This window comes from Lagenorhynchus albirostris, chromosome 8, assembly GCF_949774975.1.
Source record: "Lagenorhynchus albirostris chromosome 8, mLagAlb1.1, whole genome shotgun sequence".
Lineage (NCBI taxonomy): Eukaryota > Metazoa > Chordata > Mammalia > Artiodactyla > Delphinidae > Lagenorhynchus > Lagenorhynchus albirostris.
Window position 1 is genome coordinate 105,457,648 of NC_083102.1, and position 17,788 is coordinate 105,475,435.

At 42.6% G+C, this 17,788-nt stretch overlaps 1 protein-coding gene across 1 annotated transcript in view; it reads left to right on the forward strand.

Annotated features, from left to right (window-relative positions):
- Positions 1–6,332: 6,332 nt before the first annotated feature.
- The window catches only part of SUN3 (Sad1 and UNC84 domain containing 3), a 39,766-nt gene continuing 28,310 nt past the window's right edge, over positions 6,333–17,788 (forward strand). The window contains exons 1-2 of the mRNA XM_060156241.1: positions 6,333–6,478; positions 10,249–10,310. Coding sequence (XP_060012224.1) covers positions 6,333–6,478; positions 10,249–10,310 — 208 coding nt within the window. The remainder of the gene's footprint in view (positions 6,479–10,248; positions 10,311–17,788) is intronic.

Consider the following 17,788-nt stretch of genomic DNA (forward strand, 5'->3'; position numbering starts at 1 on the left):
AGTATTTCTGGTTTGGAAATTGAGAGATCCTTTAAAAAAAAGTCTTTGGCGGTGTTTCCTCGGAACAGTGTTCAAAGTCCCAACGCTTGACTTCAGTGCGAACTTTTGTCCCACCTGGATTCGGTCTCTGTTGTGAGTCGTGCTCCCCACTCTGCTCCGTGAGCCCAGAGGCCGCAGCAGGGGCCACAACGTGGTCATCGGACAGAATGATGGAGAGGACTAGCCGCTGGAGACCCTGTGGTTCCCACCACCCGGGCAGTAGTATGGAGCTAAGGTTTTCTTTAGCAGTAAAAAGAAAAATCAAAATGTCTGTAAAGGTGGTCATTTGGCAACTTGAATTAAACAAGGTGCTGCTTCTGCTACACAGGTAAAGCCCTAGAAATCTAGCAGAAGACAGGTGATGTATGAATTGGGTAACGAGAGGATAACTCTTGTGATGGGAATTAACCCTAACTGAGGTTTATCCAGCTCTCATGTAATATTTTCAGGATCCTCAGCTGGCCCAGTCTTGAAAGTAATCAAGACTTTGTTTTTCAATGTCAAATGTTTGTTCCACTGCAGGTAGAGGCACGTAGACTGTCACTAAGAATAACAGGGCTTCCTTTTGTATAAGTCACAGCATTGTTTGCCCAGGGATTAGGGTTAGTGAGAGGATGGTGTCTGGGAACCAGGAGTAGGTTCTCACCAGACCTGCTGCAGCCTCCAGAACAGGGAGAAGTGCATTCCTGCTGTTTATAAATCACCCAGTCTGTGGCCTTCATCATGGCCTAAGACAAAGGCTTTGCATCATGTTTAGGATTTCAGGAGGAACTGGCTTTTAGAACTATGTTTGGATCATTCATCTGAACCAGAAGTTCCCATAGCTTTCACAGCTTTGAAACTGTTGCACCTGGAGACTAACAGTTACAACTGCTTGGGTAAGTGGTCCTGCCCACCTTCTTTACTTGCCTTCCAAGACCTGGGACTCTGCTGTTTTCACTGTAACTCGCAAGCTAATTCTGCAAGCTAGTCTTCATCGCTGGATCCTACATTTCTTCCTGGCATCTATATTTTGGAGTGCCATAGCCCTCAGTCTTTGGACATCTATCTCTGTGTGCTATCCATACTCACTGGTTATTCAGTCTCCTCCAGCTCCCCCCCCCCAATATGAGATGACTCCCAAATTTTTACTTCCAACCTCAACACTCCCCAACTTTTAGCAGGGATGGCATAGTTCTCTTGCTCCTGGCTCAGCTGGGAACAGCTAGTAACTGGACTGGGAAGGTCCTGAAAAGAAAGGGTCTCAGAGGGCACAGCCCAAGCAGGGCTGGGGAAGAGAAATGTTAATATAGATTATGGCCAATCAGAATTCCTTCTGAACCAAAGAAACTGTAATCTTAAATAAAATAATTGACAAATTATAGAAGCAGGGTTGAGTTTATTTGGGAATAGCAGAGGAATTGCAATCTGGGACAAACAAGCTATTGTCGACTGGAAAAAAAAAAAGCACAACCTAAAAGTCGAAATTTATGTTTTATTCAGTGGACTTGCTGAGGACTTAAGCAGAGAAGATAGCCTCTCAGATCGCTCTGAGGGACTGCTCCAAAAAAGGTAAGGGGGGAGCCAGAATATGTAGGAGTTTTTGCAACAAAGACCAGGTAGTCAGAACATGGAAAGATTACTGTTAATTAAAGAAAACCAGATATCTCAGGTTAATGAATTTAGCGCTTTTGTATGTATCGGAGGATACAAGAGTCTGGGCTCCCTGAAATCATTCCTTTGATGTGCACCTCAGCTGTCTAGGGCCAGTGTCCAGATTTTCTCCGTTCTGGATCCCCTCAGGGTGCACAGTGCATGAGACTGCAGTGGCTGATGGCTTTTGAGGGCCACGTGTCCTGTTTACTGACATGGCAGGAGACATTCTTTGTCCACACTGTGGTGAACCATAGGCAAGTCCCAAGAGACAAAGGGAAGGTCAGTTTTTATTAGGTTTTGGGCGGAAATTGGGGAGGGTTGTTTTGAATAAAAGTTCATTAGAAAAGAACAAGAGTTCCAGGTTGTGGCAGTTTCTTGTTGGCTGCAAGTTGTGGTTAGTGCATTGTTACTGGGGTGGGGAGGGATCTTCCTTCCCTTAAAATCAGGAGAAGAAATTCCCATGTTGAAGAATGCCCTCCTTGTGCCAGAAGAAAAGTAGCATTCTTATTATCATGGATAAGAAGTTGAGACCAAGACAATTCTACACTAACAGGCCTTGCTACAGCAATTCTTACCTCTCTTTTTCCTCCCGGCAACTTCATGAGAGCTCCCCCTTCAGGAGTTTTCTGATTCCATTTAAAATGAGGTTTTTCTGACTTGTTTTCAGAGAAGAAAGGAAACCCAGTTGCAGGTAGGAGGCTGAAAGGTCTGTGTCACAATACTGCTTTTAAAAATATGTTGGGGGGCTTCCCTGGTGGCGCAGTGGTTGTGAGTCCGCCTGCCAATGCAGGGGACACGGGTTCGTGCCCCGGTCCGGGAAGATCCCACATGCCGCAGAGTGGCTGGGCCCGTGAGCCATGGCTACTGAGCCTGCGCGTCTGGAGCCTGTGCTCCTCAATGGGAGAGCCCGCAACAGTGAGAGGCCCGCGTACCGGAAAAAAAAAAAAAAAAAATATATATATATATATATATATATGTATATGTTGGGGTCTTCTGAAAAATATCAGATTTGAGGTTGTGGTCTCAAGTACCTCCTTATTCCAAATTTATAACAACAATAGACAAAATACAAATAGAAAAAATTTAACAAGTCTGGAAGTCATGGGGTGCCAATAAACACGGAAGATCAGAGATGGGAGTGAAACTAGGAAACTCCCCACTCAAAATAAGTCTGCCATCCAAAACTCTAAGTCACTGAGGAAACAGGCCATGGAAAGATGGTGACTAATCAGGAAATGAATGATCTCCAGACGGATTTTATTTTTAATCCAGTTGTTTGAAAAGGGTTTTAAAATGAGTACACACTTAAAGAAATAAGTATACACTTAAAGACATAAATGAAAGAATGATAATGATTTTAAAAATAAATTTCCAAGCAAAAGAAACAAAGAAAAGACAGGTCAACAAAACAAAAAAAGCAGAACCCAGAATTTGGGTCTTAATCATGTGGGAAAAAGAAAGCTCAAACTCACTCATCAGAATGCAAAAGGAAACTATCCTGAGGTACAGTTTTTTAAAAGCCATTCAACTGGCAAAGATAAAAAGGTTGATAAAACACCATGTTGGCGAACAGGAGAAAATCTCATAAATTCCTAGTGGAAACTTAACTGGTAGAGTCTCCGCAGAGGACAAAGGCAACATTTAACAAAATTACAAACACACAGAGATTTTGACCTAGCAGTTCTTCCTCTGGCTGTGCATTCTTGCAGATGTACTCGTACACTCAGAATAACTTCAGCATGTGCTTATTTATTGAACACTGTTTTCAGTATAAAGATGGTCATCAGGGTAAACTGTTCAGTGCACATTCGTACAATGAATTCCTAGGAAGACATGAAAGAATGAGGAAGATCATCTCAAAGTGAGTCAGAAAAACTTCCAAGATATATTTTTTCCTAGTATGAATTAATTTATTATACTTGGCAGATTTTAGAATACATTTTTAAAAGATTAAAGACTCTTTGGAACTTTCATAAACCATTTACTGAGAGAGAAAAGTTACTACCCTAAAATCAAAGCTATTATTTACGTTTCTTCTTTTTTCATCACCACCACCATTATCATGGTCACAAAGATATATCTTTACGTGAAAAAAGCAAGATGCAGAGCATGGTTCCTAGCAAGCTACCATTTACTTTCAACAAAGTGAAGAGATGAATAGACAGATAGATGGAGAGAGATGAATACACACATATATATACACACATATATTTGTACATAAGTATATGTATTTTACATATGTATTTGTACATGCATATCATATCTTTGAAAGAAAATAAAAGGAAATGGTCCCATGGATGCAAGGAGGGTGGAGAACTGATAACTACAAGGCAGAAGTGGGTTAAATAAGGCAACACTTTGCTATGTATCAGTTTGTATCTTTTGAATTTGGGACCATTAGGTAAAAAATCAGGAATCTTGGGATTTCTTGGGATAGGTCTATACTTCACAGAGTTAAAAAGAAAATTAGTGGGACTTCCCTGGAGGTCCAGTGGTAAAGACTTTGCCTTCCAAGGCAGAGGGTGTAGGTTCGATCCCTGGTCCAGGAGTTAAGATTCCACATGTCTCATGGCCAAAAAACCAAAACACATTTTAAAAAGTAGCAATATTGTAGCAAATTCAATAAAGACTAAAAACAGTCCACATCAAAAAAATTAACCAAAAAAAAAGAAAATCAGTGAATTATATACTAGCACTTACAAATTTACCCTGAAATCAGCATAACAAAGACAGAAAAACCAAAAAAGAGAAAAAAATCAAAAACAAATATGAAGGGACAGTCGAGCGCTATGGAGAATAAAACAATAGGAAGTCACAAATGTCAGCAGGTGGGCCATCATAAGAAAAGAGCCACAGAGGAGGAGCTTCAAGATGGCGGAATAGGGCTTCCCTGGTGGCTCAGTGGTTGAGAGTCTGCCTGCCAATGCAGGGGACACGGGTTCATGCCCTGGTCTGGTAAGATCCCACATGCCGCAGAGCAGCTGGACCCGTGAGCCATGGCCGCTGAGCCTGCGCGTCCAGAGCCTGTGCTCTGCAACGGGAGAGGCCACAACAGTGAGAGGCCCACGTAGGGCAAAAAAAAAAAAAAAAAAAAATGGGTGAGTGAATTGTGATGTGTGGACAAAAAATGTTGCCAGCCATTCCAGTAAACAAAGAATATTGCCGCACCATCAGGCTACTGCGGAGAGGATCTGGGATGGAGAAAAGCAGGACACTGGCCCCAGATAGCTGAGGTGCAGATCAAAGGAATGATTTCAATGAGCCCAGACTCTTGCATCTTCCCATACATAGAAAAGCACTAAATTCATTAACTTGAGATGTCTGTTTTTTGTGATTAGCAGTAATCTTTTGATGTTCTACTACATGTTCGGGTTTTTTGTTTTTGTTTTAAAGTGTTTTTTAGTTAAGGTACATTTTTTTTTTGTTTTTTTAAAATAAATTTATTTATTTAATTTTGGCTGTGTTGGGTATTCATTGCTGCACGCAGGCTTTCTCTAGTTGCCGCGAGCTGGGGCTACTTGTCGTTGTGGTGCATGGGCTTCTCATTGCGGTGGCCTCTTTTGTTGCTGAGCATGGGCTCTAGGCGCTTGGGCTTCAGTAGTTGTGGCATGCAGGCTCAGTAGTTGTGGCTCGCGGGCTCTAGGCACACGGGCTCAGTAGTTGTGGTGCACGGGCTTAGTTGCTTCGCGGCATGTGTGATCTTCCCGGACCAGGGCTGGAACCCATGTCCCCTGCATTGGCAGGCGGATTCCTAACCACTTTACCACCAGGGAAATCCCTAGTATTTTATTTTTTTAAAAAAAGTACTGAAGGGCTTCCCTGGGGACACGGGTTCCAGCCCTGGTCCGGGAAGGTCACACATGCCGCGGAGCAACCCGTGCACCACAACTACTGACCCCGTGTGCCTAGAGCCCGCGAGCCACAACTACTGAGCCTGCATGCCACAACTACTGAAGCCCAAGCACCTAGAGCCCATGCTCAGCAACAAAAGAGGCCACCGCAATGAGAAGCCCATGCACCACAACGAAGAGTAGTCCCTGCTCGACACAACTAGAGAAAGCCCTCAAGCAGCAACGAAGACCCAACACAGCAAAAATAAATTTTTAAAAGTACTGAAGCAAACACAGTGAAACATTGATTTGTTGTAGCAGAATAGTGGGTACGGCGACTTCCTTGGCAGTCCAGTGGTTAAGACTCTGCATTTCCACTGCAGGGGGCACGGATTCGATCCTTGGTTGGGGAATGAAGATCCTACATGCCGTGAGGCATGGGCAAAAGAAAAAAAAATTAATAAAAAAAAATTGAGAACAGTGGGTATGGGTACCCTGGCATTTCCTGGTATGTTTGGGAGCTGCTGCCGTAAAGCACTGTGATGTACACTCAGGACGTGTGCTGGCTGGTGGAGGGGGCCGCGTGCACCCGCTGCGTGGGGCTGGGCCATTGTGATGCGTCACAGAAGGTGATGCAACAGAAGAGCCTGAGGCATCTCAAGGTTTGTTCACTCGGTTTCCTCCTCGAAGGACAACCACCTGAGAAGTAAGAAGACAAAACCCAAACCAACACAAAGCGCATTATGGATCGCATCATGTTTTCCATCAAGTAGCAAAGAGACAGCGGACGGTATCCCATCTACCAGCAATTTGTTCCTCGTGGGGAAAATGAGTGGAAGACCCAGGTCGAGGTGGAGCGCCTGGCTCTTCAGGGCTCCTTCTGAGGAAGCCAGCAGCAGCCCAGGCAGGAGCACTGTGCTCTCCGAGCAGGAAAACCCTGACGCCAGCGGGTACGTACCTGCAGGGGGGATTCGGTAAGATCTGGTGGTATACGTGTCATGTGTCCTATGTGCTCTGTTCACCTGGAAAATAACCCTCCTTTGTAGAGAAAGCATCTGACGTTTCTCTGAATCCAGTACTTTCTGTGGACTGCTGTCTTCTTTCTACGGCAGGGTTTTTAGGTTAATTACAGCAAGTGGGAGACAAGGGTTATAAAAAATAAGACATTCTTTCTTAATGTCACTTTGGCAGCAGTGTGAAATTATGTGATTGTAACCTGCAGCATCTCCGGTCATTCGTCAGTGGCCTCTTGCCCGGTCTCTGTCGTGTGCAGGGTCCAGTGCTGAGCTTTACGACTCTGGACACAGAGGGCATTTGTTACGTCCTTGGGTGAGAATTGACTACACAGGCTGTTAGTGGGTACACATTTTGAGCTAATAACTGTCTCCTCTAGTTAGAGCATGTGAGGAGACAGCAGGAAAGCCCCGGCCACTTGGGTGGCCCAAAGACCCAAGACCCTTCACCTGCCCCCTTGGAGCTGCCTGCTGGGAAAACAAAACAAAGAGTAATGAAGTAACCGTCCCCATGGTAACAGCTAAGGTTTAATCAAAAAGCTTAGTTAACCTTTGGTTAATGAGGTATGTGGTAATTTTCACTAAGCCAGTCCCTCGGGAGGGGTCCATGACCTGAGTAACTCTCTTTAGACAGTGGATCCCCCAGGTGACCAGTGAGATTTCAAGGTGGTTTTAAGACTGCACGTTCGGAGAAGAGGGCTGGGAAGACCTTCCTCTCTGTTGCTTTTAGCACATTCTCACCACCCTGGATGGACAATAGACATGATTGCTTTTTGTAGATGGATAAGCCACTTAAAGATTCTATATGGGGGGAATTAGGTGGCTCATTCTGTAGAGGAACAAAATTTGCCCCCCCCATAAAATATGTCTCTTTGGCATGAGGGTTCATTTAGGCCGATTATTTTGAAGAAACAGAAGACTCAGGAGGTTCTTTTTACCTTCCCCTTAGCTGTGTAAAGAACTGAGATAAAGGGACCGTCCCTGGAACAGAGCTATCAGCAGGGAGGGATGTCTGCAAAGAATTGGGGCAAGGGGTGGGGACTGGCAGGGCCCAGACATCAGAGTCCACTCTGTGTCCCACTGTCTCCGCTTTTATATACCAGACACTTGCTTTTCCATCCCCATGTGAACTGCCTCCCTCCCCTCTGAAGTCCCAACACTGACCTCCTCTTCTGCCTTTAGCTGAAGATGGTATTTGAGGTGAGGGTCTCAGCCATCTGGGCGAGCGACTTCGTTTTCCTGGCTTCCCTCACACGTACCTGTTATAAAACTTGTGTTTGCTTAATCTGTCTCAGGTCCATTTAATTCTTAGACCAGCCAGAGGAACCTAGGAGGGGAGAGGAAAATGTTTTCCTCCCTGACAGTCCTGAGTCTATACTCCCCGCGGGGTTTGAGCTGCTTCAGGAGCTGTCAGGTTACAAGCCCAATGGACAGTCCAGCTCAGGAGCAGATCCCTGAGGGAGTAAATCTGTCCATTTGGTCAACTAGCTCAAACGAATTCAGGAAATCTGTTTCCTGTCTGGTTCGCATAATGTTAAACAGCAATGTTACTTTCTGTGGCCTGGGGTTTTAGGTTAATTACAGCAAGTGGGGGACAAGGGTTCTGAAAGAGAAAGACATTCTTTTTTAAAAAATGCACTTCGGCAGCAGTGTGAAATTATGACTGTAAACTGCAGCCTCTCGGGTCATTCGTCAGTGGCCTCTTGCCCGGTCTCTCTCGTGAGCAGGGTGCAGCACTATGAATGAAGCAGCCTCCAGACTTGAGGTCCCTTGCTCAGCCATTCTTCATTCACCTGGAGCAGGGAATTCTGCCTTTCTGTTGATGGAAACTAGCTCATAACAGGTCAAAACCCCAAACTCAAACTGCTCAAGGGACTTGCTGAAACTCAGGCCCAGCAGTGCCATAGGGGCGGGGCGGGCAGCAGGCCGTTGTCGCCAGACTGTGGGCACACGTCCGTCTCCAAGGGTCCGAGGGACCTGGTCCCCATTTGCGTGGCCTGAGGAGGCTGAGGGCCGGCTGGGTCCTGGGCACCTGGCTCCCTCAGTGATGATGGTTGGGCAGGTCTGGGAACCTGGCCCTGAGGGCACTGCCAGCTGAGATTCCTCAGCGGGGCCTGGGCACTGGCAGGAAGACCCAGACTGTGTGCTGGATGAGCGCCCCCTGGCAGGGTGACCGGCCCGCACAGGGACCCCCGTCCCCTCAGCCATGGCCTGGACCTCGGAGGGCGAAAGTCAAGACATGGGACCTGAACAAGTAAGATGTGGGGTGATGATGCCGCAAGGGCGCATGGAGAAGGAATTTAATGCCTGTCTTTCTCTTTCTTGTCTACGACCTTTAAGAGCATTACACCTTTAGATAAAAACTTGCAGGACAGAGGATAACATTTGTTTTGATGGAGGTTTATAGGGACATCGTGACCTGACCTTCCCGGACAGCTGCGAGAACAAAGGCTCTGACGCCAAGAAGCCTGCAGCAACCAACCACGCCCACCCCCCACCTTTCCTACCAAAGGGCTTTTCTGAAAGGCTTCAGGCAGTTCTGGGGTTTTAAATAGAAATTTCAGTCTGCCACCTTAGGGTACTTTGTCCCTAAAGCTGCAGCCTTGTCCCAAAGCTCCTAGCCTTCTGTCTTAACGTGATTAGCCTATTTTAGCCATTGTCTTTTTTTTTCTTTTTAAACAATCTTTAAAGTTGGATGTGAAAAGGTTATAACTGGGATCACATTGTAAAACTCTTTGGAAAAATCTACTGAGGCTGACTGTGCACAGACTCTACCACCCAGCAGTTCCTCTCTTGGGAGTTCACCTAAATGAAATACACACGGTGCGTTCATCAAAAGCCACGGACAAGAGCGCTCACAGCAGCATCGTTTGTAAGACGGCAACGGTGTTGTGCATCACGGCCCCTAATGCCCACCAGCGTTAGGATGGTACCCGTCTGTGCACTCACACAGTGGGGTACTCTGCAGTGATAAGAATGAAGGGGCTCCAGCCACGCAGCGTGAGGCCATGGATGGCTCGCGAACATTCAGAGGATCAGCCACACATGTGTTCCGTTTACGATTCTTCCCAACCAGGAAGCCTACTCAGTGGGCACAGAGCCTGGGAGAGAGGTGCCCTTCAGGGGCGGGAAATGCAGGGTCTGATGGGGGCCCAGAGGGGCTGCTGACCAGCCGCCGTGCTCTTTCCTTGTTCTGGGTGAAGTTACATGGATACGTTCATTTTGTGAAGGTCCACTGAGCTGTGTGATGGTTTGTGCTCTTTTCTGTGTGTATGTTGTACTTCAATAAAAAGCAGGAAAGAAGGTTAGGATTGCTTTCAAGAATTTTATCAGATAGTTGCTCGTTGTCGTAGTTCTTTAGCTGAATACCGAATTTCCACAAAATCAGACTCTGACTTTTCTTTTTTCTCTTTGGCTCACGCTACATTGCAGACCTCTAAGAAAACAGACCTCTGTTTTCTTCTTTATAAGCATTTATAGGCATAAAAACATGGAACAGCATGACAGTAATGTGTGTGAAAGAGAGGGGTGTGTATGTATGTGTGAATATGTATATGCACCAGCCTGAATACTGTTTTCCCTCAATTTCACAGATAGTGGATTAGGAATTAAATTAACTCACATACTCAGCCTAGTCCTGTTTCTTGACTTGGTTGTAGAGGTTAAAGTTCAAATTAAAGGTTAAGGGTGGTGTGTTGTTAAATTCTTTTTGCTGTTCTTCTTCTTTTCAGGTTAACTCGATCATGGAAGACTGTCACGAGTGTGGTGTTTATACTGACATTTCTTCTTCTAGGTGAGTCCTCCTAAATAATGATCCTTGAAGCCATTTCACAGGATGTGTGTGGTGAGAGACATCACAGTGGAATGACTCACATTTGTAATAAATGCCACAGGAGCCTGGAAGCGACTGCACGCTCTTGAACCATTCCTTTTTTTTTTTGTCTTTTATTTCTGATCGTAAAAGTAATATGGGCATCTTTGTGAAAACTTAGCAAGTACTTTATTTCTCTTAGAATCACAGTTTAAAATGAAAGAAGTTGCTGTGAAGTTAAGAATCCTTTATATTTTTATTGCAAACACATACAATTGACCTTTTCTAAATCTGGGTGACTCATCTTATGGGATTTTTTTTTTTTTTTCATCTTATGGGATTTTGACAACCAAAGGCTCTGGCTTATCATAGGATTCTTGAAGAAATGATGGAGCATGCAGTTTGCAGTTTTCTGACTGTAAATATCACCCATCACAAACCCTAGCACACCGGAAACCTGCTCTGTGGTATGCAGACAACCTGAAGTGTAGACTGCCCATGAAAGAGTTCCACCCAGTTCCACCACGAAATGCTATTTTACATGGCACTGGGGGCTATTTAGCTGGGACTGCATGCAGATACCTGGACCGAGGGCTCTGTGAAGCTTGCACCAGCCTTCCTTTAGCCGCATCTTAGTGCCCTGAGCACCCACACCATCTCAGCAGACCTCTAGACTAGACTTTGAACATTCCAGTTCCTACCGAGAACTGCACGCTGCCTGGCTCTGCTGCTTCCAGCTGTCTGGTCTTCATCTCTGCTGATTTCAGTCTGTGAACCTCAGGGGGCCGCCCCCGCACCCTCGACCCCTTGCTGCTGCCCGCCCCTGACTCATGAACCCTCTGTGATGAGATTTCCCACAGCTCCACCCTAGCCCCATGTACAGTGATCCACGTCTGCTCTTCTTAGGCTCCACCTCCCTGCCTGTGTCAGGAACACGCCATGTGAACGGTAGAACTATTTGTGCTCAGGATTTTCCTTGTTTTGGAAATGAATACCCTATATTCCTTTGATATCTTTTAAGATACATCTTCACAGTGCATGCAAACTTCTTCTTTGTCTTTCCCCACTGTAAGCTTGCCCACTTGCCCACAAAGGGGCCAGATCCATTTTAGACACCACTGATGTGTGAATGATTTCAATGGAATTAAAGTGGACTCAGACCCTTTTTTTTTTTTTAATTTATTTTCGGCTGCATTGGGTCTTCGTTGCTGTGCACGGGCTTTCTCTAGTTGCAGCAAGCAGGGGCTACTCTTCATTGCGGTGTGCAGGTTTCTCATTGCAGTGGCTTTTCTTGTTGTGGAGCACCGGCTCTAGAGCGCAGCCTCAATAGTTGTGGCACACGGGCTCAGTAGTTGTGGCTTATGGGCTCTAGAGCGCAGGCTCAGTAGTTGTGGCGCACGGGCTTAGTTGCTCTGCGGCATGTGGGATCTTCCCAGACCAGGGCTGGAACCTGTGTCCCCTGCATTGGCAGGCGGATTCTTAACCACTGCGCCACCAGGGAAGCCCCTCAGATCCCTTTTTTTTATCTACTGGGGTGAAATCCACATAATATAAAATTAACCATTTAGAAGTGAACAGTTTAGTGGCATTGAGTGCATTCACAGTGTTGTACACCCACCACTTCTAATTCCGAAACATTTTCATCAACCCCAAAAGAAACCCCACACCCATTAATCAGTCACTCCCCATTGCCCCTCCCCTATCCCCTGGCAACCACCAATCTGCTTCTGTTTCTAAGGATTAACATGCTCTGAATGTGTCATATAAACGGAACCATACAATGGATGACCATTTTTGTCTGGCTTCTTTCACTAAGCATCATGTTTTTGAGGCTCACCCATGTTGTAGATGAATAAGTGCTTCATTCCTTTTTGTGGATGAATAATATCCCATTGTATGAATAGACCACAACTTGTTTATCCAGTCAACTCTGGATGGGCATCCACTGCTTCCACCTTTCGGCTGTTGTGAATAGTGCTTCTATGAACATGTGTATACATGTACTTGTTTGAATACGGTAAGTCCTCTACATACGAACCTTCACGTTGTGAACTTCCAAAGATTTGAATGTACATTCACATGTCCAATCACATAACTTAGTTCACATGTCTGGTGTACATTGTCATGTGTGTGCATCCTCTATAAGTGGTTGTGCTTTTGTGTACTATACAGTACTGTATAGAGTACTGTAGGACAGTATCTTTATTTCTTGCCTGTTCACTCGATGCCAGCCCCTGTATGCCAGCTGTCGTACTGTACTACTGTACTTTTCAAGGCACTATACTGTAGAATTTAAAATGTTTTCTATATTTTTTGTGTTTGTTTGTTTTTTATGTATTTTTTGTGTGAAAAGTATTATAAGTATTTGGACTTATGAAAAAATTGGACTTATGAACTAGCTCTCAGAACAGAACTCGTTCACATGTAGTGGACTTACTGTACCTCTTTTCAATTCTTTGTGTTATATTCCTACTAGCAAGTTGCTAGGGAGGAATTGCCAAACTCTTTTCCAGAGAAGCTGCACCATTTCACTTTCCCACCAGCAATGTATGATGGTCCCAGTTTCCACACATCCTCACCGACACTTGTTATTCTCCATTTTTTAGGATTGTAGCCATCCTGGTGGATGTGAAGTGCCGTCTCATTGTGGTTTTGATTTGCATTTCCCTAATGATTGATGTTGACTAATATTGAGCCACTTTTTATGTGCTTGTTTGACATCTATATATCTTCTTTGGAGAAAGTCTCTTCTAGTCCTTTGCCCATTTGATTGGGCTTTTGTCTTTTTGTGGTTAGACTTGTAAGAGTCCTTTATATTAATATATTCTGGATATTAGACCCTTCTCAGATATATAATTTGCAGCTATTTTCTTTCATTCAGTAGGTTGCCCTTTCACTTTTTGAGTAATGTCCTTTGATGCACAAAATGTTTTAATTTTAATGGTGTCATATCTAAGAATCCATTACTAAATTTTCGGTCATGACAATTTACTTCTATGTCTTTTCTGAGAGTTGTATGATTTTCGCTCTTATATTTAGCTCATTGATCCATTTTGAGTTAATTTTTGTATATAGCATGAAGTAGGGATCCAACTTCATTTTTTAGCAAATGGACATCCAGTTATCTCAGCATCATTTGTTGAAAAGACTATATTCCCCATTGAATGGTCTTGACACCCTTGTCAAAAAATTCAATCAGCCATAGATGTATGGGCTTATTTCTGGATGTGAAATTCTATCCCATTGGTCTATATGTCTATCTCTATGCCTGGACCACATTGCTGGAATTTGACAGGGATTGCTTGAAATCTATAGACAGTTTCAGGTAGTATTCTCATCTTAACAATAGTAAGCATCCTGATTTATTTACATCTTTAAAAAATACCTTTCAGCATTCTTTTATAGTTTTCAGTTTAGGTTGTAAAATGTGTCTCCTGTAGGCAACATATAGTTGGATCATGTTTTTTTAATCCATTCTGGCAGTCTTTATTTTGATTGGAGAGTTTAATCCATTTACATGTAAAGTAATTACTGATAAGAAAAGAATTCCGCCATTTTCCTATTGTTTTCTCTGTCTTATACCTTGTTTGGTCCTCATTTTATTCATTATTGCCTTTTGTGTTTAATTATTTTTTGTGTTTTTTTTTCTTGGCTGTGCCGCACAGCATGTGGGATCCTAGTTCCCTGATAAGGGATCAAACCTGCACCCCATGCAATGGAAGCACACAGTCTTAACCACTGGACCACCAGGGACGTCCCTGTAGTGTACTGTTTTGATTTTCTTCTCATTTTGTGGATATGTTTTAGAAGTTTTCATGGGGACTACCCAGGAGATTACAACTAACACTCTGAATTCATAAAATACAGCCTGAATTGGTACCAACATAACTTCAACAGCATATAAATACTCTGCTCCTATACAGCTACATCCCTTCCTCTTTTATGCTGTTGTCAAAAATTACACCCTTTTTTTTAACACCTTTATTGGAGTATAATTGCTTTACAATGGTGTGTTAGTTTCTGCTTTATAACAAAGTGAATCAGTTATACATATGTTCCCATATCTCTTCGCTCTTGTGTCTCACTCCTTCCCACCCTCCCTATCCCACCCCTCTAGGTGGTCACAAAGCACGGAGCTGATCTCCCTGTGCCATGAGGTTGCTTCCCACTAGCTATCTATTTTACATTTGGTAGTGTATATATGTCCATGCCACTGTCTCACTTTGTCACAGCTCACCCTTACCCCTCCCCATATCCTGAAGTCCATTCTCTAGTAGGTGTGTGTCTGTATTCACGTCTTACACCTAGGTTCTTCATGATCTTTTTTTTTTTCTTTAGATTCCATATATATGTGTTAGCATACGGTATTTCTTTTTCTCTTTCTGACTTACTTCACTCTGTATGACAGACTCTAGATCCATCCACCTCACTACAAATAACTCAATTTCATTTCTTTTTATGGCTGAGTAATATTAAATTGTATATATGTGCCACATCTTCTTTATCCATTCATCCAATGAGGGACTCTTAGGTTGCTTCCATCTCCTGGTTTTTGTAAATAGAGCTGCAATGAACATTTTGGTACATGACTCTTTTTGAATTATGGTTTTCTCAGGGTATATGCCCAGTAGTGGGATTGCTGGGTCGTATGGTAGTTCTATTTGTAGTTTTTTAAGGAACCTCCATACTGTTTTCCATAGTGGCTGTATCAATTTACATTTCCACCAGCAGTGCAAGAGTGTTGCCTTTTCTCCATACCCTCTCCAGCATTTATTGTTTCTAGATTTTTTGATGATGCCCATTCTGACTGGTGTGAGATGATATCTCATTGTAGTTTTGCTTTGCATTTCTCTAATGATTAATGATGTTGAGCATTCTTTCATGTGTTTGTTGGCAGTCTGTATATCTTCTTCGGAGAAATGTCTGTTTAGGTCTTGTGCCCATTTTTGGATTGAGTTGTTTGTTTTTTTGTTATTGAGCTGCATGAGCTGCTTGTAAATTTTGGAGATTAATCCTTTGTCAGTTGCTTCATTTGCAAATATTTTCTCCCATTCTGAGGGTTGTCTTTTGGTCTTGTTTACGGTTTCCTTTGCTGCACAAAAACTTTTAAGTTTCATTAGGTCCCATTTGTTTATTTTTGTTTTTATTTCCATTTCTCTAGGAGGTGGGTCAAAAAGGATCTTGCTGTGATTTATGTCATAGAGTGTTCTGCCTATGTTTTCCTCTAAGAGTTTGATAGTTTCTGGCCTTACATTTAGGTCTTTAATCCATTTTGAGCTTATTTTTGTGTATGGTGTTAGGGAGTGTTCTAATCTCATACTTTTACATGTACCTGTCCAGTTTTCCCAGCACCACTTATTGAAGAGGCTGTCTTTTCTCCACTGTATATTCTTGCCTCTTTTATCAAAGATAAGGTGACCATAGGTGCGTGTGTTTATCTCTGGGCTTTCTATCCTGTTCCATTGAGCTATATTTCTATTTTTGTGCCAGTACCATACTGTCTTGATTACTATAGCTTTGTAGTATAGTCTGAAGTCAGGGAGCCTGATTCCTCCAACTCCATTTTTTGTTCTCAAGATTGCTTTGGCTATTCGGGGTCTTTTGTGTTTCCATACAAATTGTGAAATTTTTTGTTCTAGTTCTGTGAAAAATGCCAGTGGTAGTTTGATAGGGATTGCATTGAATCTGTACATTGTTTTGGGTAGTAGAGTCATTTTCACAATGTTGATTCTTCCAATCCAAGAACATTTTATATCTCTCCATCTATTTGTATTATCTTTAATTTCTTTTATCAGTGTCTTATAATTTTCTGTATGCAGGTCTTTTGTCTCCTTAGGTAGGTTTATTCCTCGATATTTTATTCTTTTTGTTGCAGTGGTAAATGGGAGAGTTTTCTTAATTTCATTTTCGATTTTTCATCATTAGTGTATAGGAATGCCAGAGATTTCTGTGCATTAATTTTATATTCTGCTACTTTACCAAATTCATTGATTAGCTCTAGTAGTTTTCTGGTAGCATCTTTTGGATTCTCTATGTATAGTATCATGTCATCTGCAAACAGTGACAGCTTTACTTCTTCTTTTCCAATTTGGATTCCTTTTATTTCCTTTTCTTCTCTGATTGCTGTGGCTAAAACTTCTGAAACTATGTTGAATAAGATTGGTGAGAGTGGGTAACCTTGTCTTGTTCCTGATCTTACAGGAAATGGTTCCACCATTTTTCACCATTGAGGACGATGTTGGCTGTGGGTTTGTCATATATGGCCTTTAATATGTTGAGGAAAGTTCCCTCTATACCTAGTTTCTGCAGGGTTTTTATCATAAATGGGTGTTGAATTTTGTCGAAAGATTTCTGTGCATCTATTGAGATGATCATATGGTTTTTCTCCTTCGATTTGTTAATATGGTGTATCACATTGATTGATTTGCATTTATTGAAGAATCCTTGCATCTCTGGGATAAATCCCACTTGATCATGGTGTATGATCCTTTTAATGTGCTGTTGGATTCTGTTTGCTAGTATTTTGTTGAGGATTTTTGCATCTATGTTCATCAGTGATATTGGCCTGTAATTTTCTTTCTTTGTGACATCTTTGTCTGTTTTTCATATCAGGGTGATTGTGGCCTCATATTTTGTATCCACTAACATGGATCTATAATTATTTTTATGCATTTGTCTTTTTAATCATGCAGGAAATATAAAGAGTTACGAAGCAAAAATACAATAATACTGGCTTTTATATTTACTTATTAAAACTTATAGTTGCCTTTACTGGAGATACTGATTTTCCAGATGACATTGACTCTCTAGTGCCCTTTCACTTCAGCCTGAAGGAGTCCCCTTAGCATTTACTGTAGGGCAGGTATTCTGGCAATAACTTCTTCAGTTTTTGTTTTCTGGGAATGTCTTAATTTCCTCTTCATTTGAAAGATAATTTGGGTGGATATAGAATTCTTGGTTGGCATGTTTTGGTTTTTTTTCCTTTCAGCATGTTAAATATGTCATCCCACCAACTTCTGGCTTCCATAGTTTCTGATAATATTCAGAGATCTGATAATATTCTTATTAAGGATTCCTTGTACTTGACAAGTAGTATTTATCTTGCTCTTTTCAAGATTCTCTGTCTTTGGACTTGAGGACACAGTGGGGAAGGGGAAGCTGGGATGAAGTGAGAGAGTAGCAATGACATATATACACTACCAAGGGTGGGAGGGAGGCTCAAGAGGGAGGGGATATGGGGATATATGTATACATATAGCTGATTTACTTTGTTGTACAGTAGAAACTAACACAACATTATAAAGCAATTATACTCCAATGAAGATGTAAAAAAATAAAAAAAATTATCTGTCTTTGACTTTTGACTGACTGATTATAGTGTGTCCTAGTATAAGTCTCCTTAAGTTTATCCTAGTTAGAGTTTGTTGAGCTTCTTGGATGCGTAGATTTATGCTTTTCAT